The sequence below is a fragment of the Octodon degus genome, unplaced genomic scaffold (genome assembly GCF_000260255.1).
Source record: "Octodon degus isolate 3935 unplaced genomic scaffold, OctDeg1.0 scaffold00017, whole genome shotgun sequence".
Lineage (NCBI taxonomy): Eukaryota > Metazoa > Chordata > Mammalia > Rodentia > Octodontidae > Octodon > Octodon degus.
This window is the reverse complement of record NW_004524593.1, coordinates 6804585-6806722: the sequence shown is the minus strand read 5'-3', so window position 1 is coordinate 6806722 and position 2138 is coordinate 6804585. Positions and strand designations below refer to the sequence as shown.

Genomic DNA, 2138 nt, shown 5'->3' with positions numbered 1-2138 from the left:
ACTGGTCTCCACTGATCACCACTGACTAAAATTCAACAACTAGCGAACTGTCTAGAAAACACAGATTATGCAAGAGGCTAAGAAGAAAAATGATCAGAATGGTGTCCTTTCCTTCCCACCCTTGGGTCAGCTGAATTTTGTGGAAGTTCTTGCAATGACTTGTTTTCATCCTTCCGCTCGTCTTTCAGGTTTTCATGCTTATCTTTGCTTTCTGAAAATAAACATGTCAGAAATGAGTTACAGTTAGGAAAAGAAAAATTTTTTAAAAAATCTATGGAGTTTAGCGTAGCTCAAGTAAGATCTTTTCATCAAATTCTCTGTGAAAAGATTAAAGACCCACCAATTCATGAAGACAAAAACGTAAGTAGAATCTGGTTTATCCTTTTTAATTTTACCAAGACAAGTCACCAAATATTTCTGAGAAAAAAAAAAACAAAAAACAAAAAACTTCTAAAGTTTAATTTCTGTTCCTGATACTCCGCACCGGTGGGACCTACTGGTCCAAGCCCAGGCGCAGCGTGGGTGAGACCCTCTTCCACCCCCTTGGGCCCACCACCACCACTCCACAGCACCCCCCCCACCCAGTGAGAACTTCTGCCGCGTTCTGAGGACCCCCAGATCCAGTCCTAGCCCAGGCCCCAGTGAGTGTGTGGGCCAGCTTCCTGCTACCCTGCGCCAGCAGAACCTGCCAGTCCAAGCCCAGGTGCAGCGTGGGTGAGACCCTCTTCCACCCCCCTGAGACACCCACCACCACTCTGCAGCACCCTACCCCTACCCCAACCGCCCAGTGAGAATTTCTGCTGCATTCTGGGAACTCCCAGATCCAGTCCTAGCTCAGGCCCAGTGAGTGTGTGGGAGAGCTTCCTCTCCCACCTACTCTACCTTGTCCCCTCCAGACTCAGTTCAGATTTGGCATACAGGCCTGAGGTAGAACCCTGCAGCTGCAATCCCTGCAAAGAGTATAGGGGACAGAACCACCCAGCTAGTCCAGGAGCAGAACATCTTGACAGAGGGGCACAACAGGTTCACTCCCAAGGGCAGCAGCAGGAAGGAGCTGAGCACAGCAGCTACACCCAAGCCAGGCACAGCTGGATAAATCCAAACTTTGTAGATCTACACCTGCATTTCAGTAGGCATTAAGGTTATAACTGCACCAAAGTTCTACAACAAAGGTCAGAAGATGGTGCTACACAAAATGACAATGAGAAGGAGCAAAATGCAATCTCAGACCCCAAGGGCTCCCATAACAAGTGCAGAGACACTAACACAGAACAAATTGGGACTCACACAGCTGAAATCGATGAATCAACAGCTTCTGAAATAAACAACTGTAGAAAGGTACAGAGGAACTCAGATTGGAAATGAAGAAAGAAATCCCTGAATAGCATCTGCTGTAAAGAATCAAATTCAGAAACATATGGAGGAAACCCAATGCCCACACAGAACAAGTGCAGAGGACACCAGCTAGGTTCAACTGTATGAATTAACAGCGTTGATAGTAAATAAGCAACAGCAGAAAGTTATAGAGGAACTCAGAGCGGGATTCTTTTCTACTACCTCAGCTCAAATGTATGAATTAACAATGTCGATAGTAAATAAGCAACAGCAGAAAGTTATAGAGGAACTCAGAAAGTCTTTTCTGAAATAAAAAAAGCATTCTCTGAACTCATAGCATCTGAAGTAAAGAATCAACTACAGAAACATAGGGAGGAAACCCAATCTGGAAAAAACACTGCAGTAAAAGAATTAATAACTGCTTCTAAAGAAGACATTGATAAAAAAAATAGAGATTAGAAAAACGACAGATTCCATGGATGAGCAATACAGGAAAGAAATAGATCGCATGACACATAGTCAAAAGAGATATACAGGAACTTAAAATCTCAATCACAACCTTGCAAAAAACATTTGAGTGAAAGCGAAGACAGAGTTTGAGATCTTGAAGATGTTGGTGCAGTTAGTGAAAAGGTAAGAAAAGATCTCTTAAAAACAAGTAGGATGCAGGAAAAAATAATTCATCACCTGCAAGATGATGCAAAGATGAAAAATGTGAGAAAAATAGGTATCAATCAGAAAGGAGTCAATACAAATGACATTAAAAAAAATATGGGCAGAAGTAATAGCAGAAAACTCCCCAA

General features: G+C 42.9%; 1 protein-coding gene across 1 annotated transcript in view; it reads right to left on the bottom strand.

Moving 5' to 3' along the window:
- Nucleotides 1-12: 12 nt before the first annotated feature.
- The window catches only part of Fmn2 (formin 2), a 402068-nt gene continuing 399942 nt past the window's right edge, over nucleotides 13-2138 (bottom strand). Inside the window, exon 15 of the mRNA XM_023710382.1 lies at nucleotides 13-211. Within this exon, the coding sequence (XP_023566150.1) occupies nucleotides 185-211 (27 nt within the window). The 3' untranslated portion in view covers nucleotides 13-184. The remainder of the gene's footprint in view (nucleotides 212-2138) is intronic.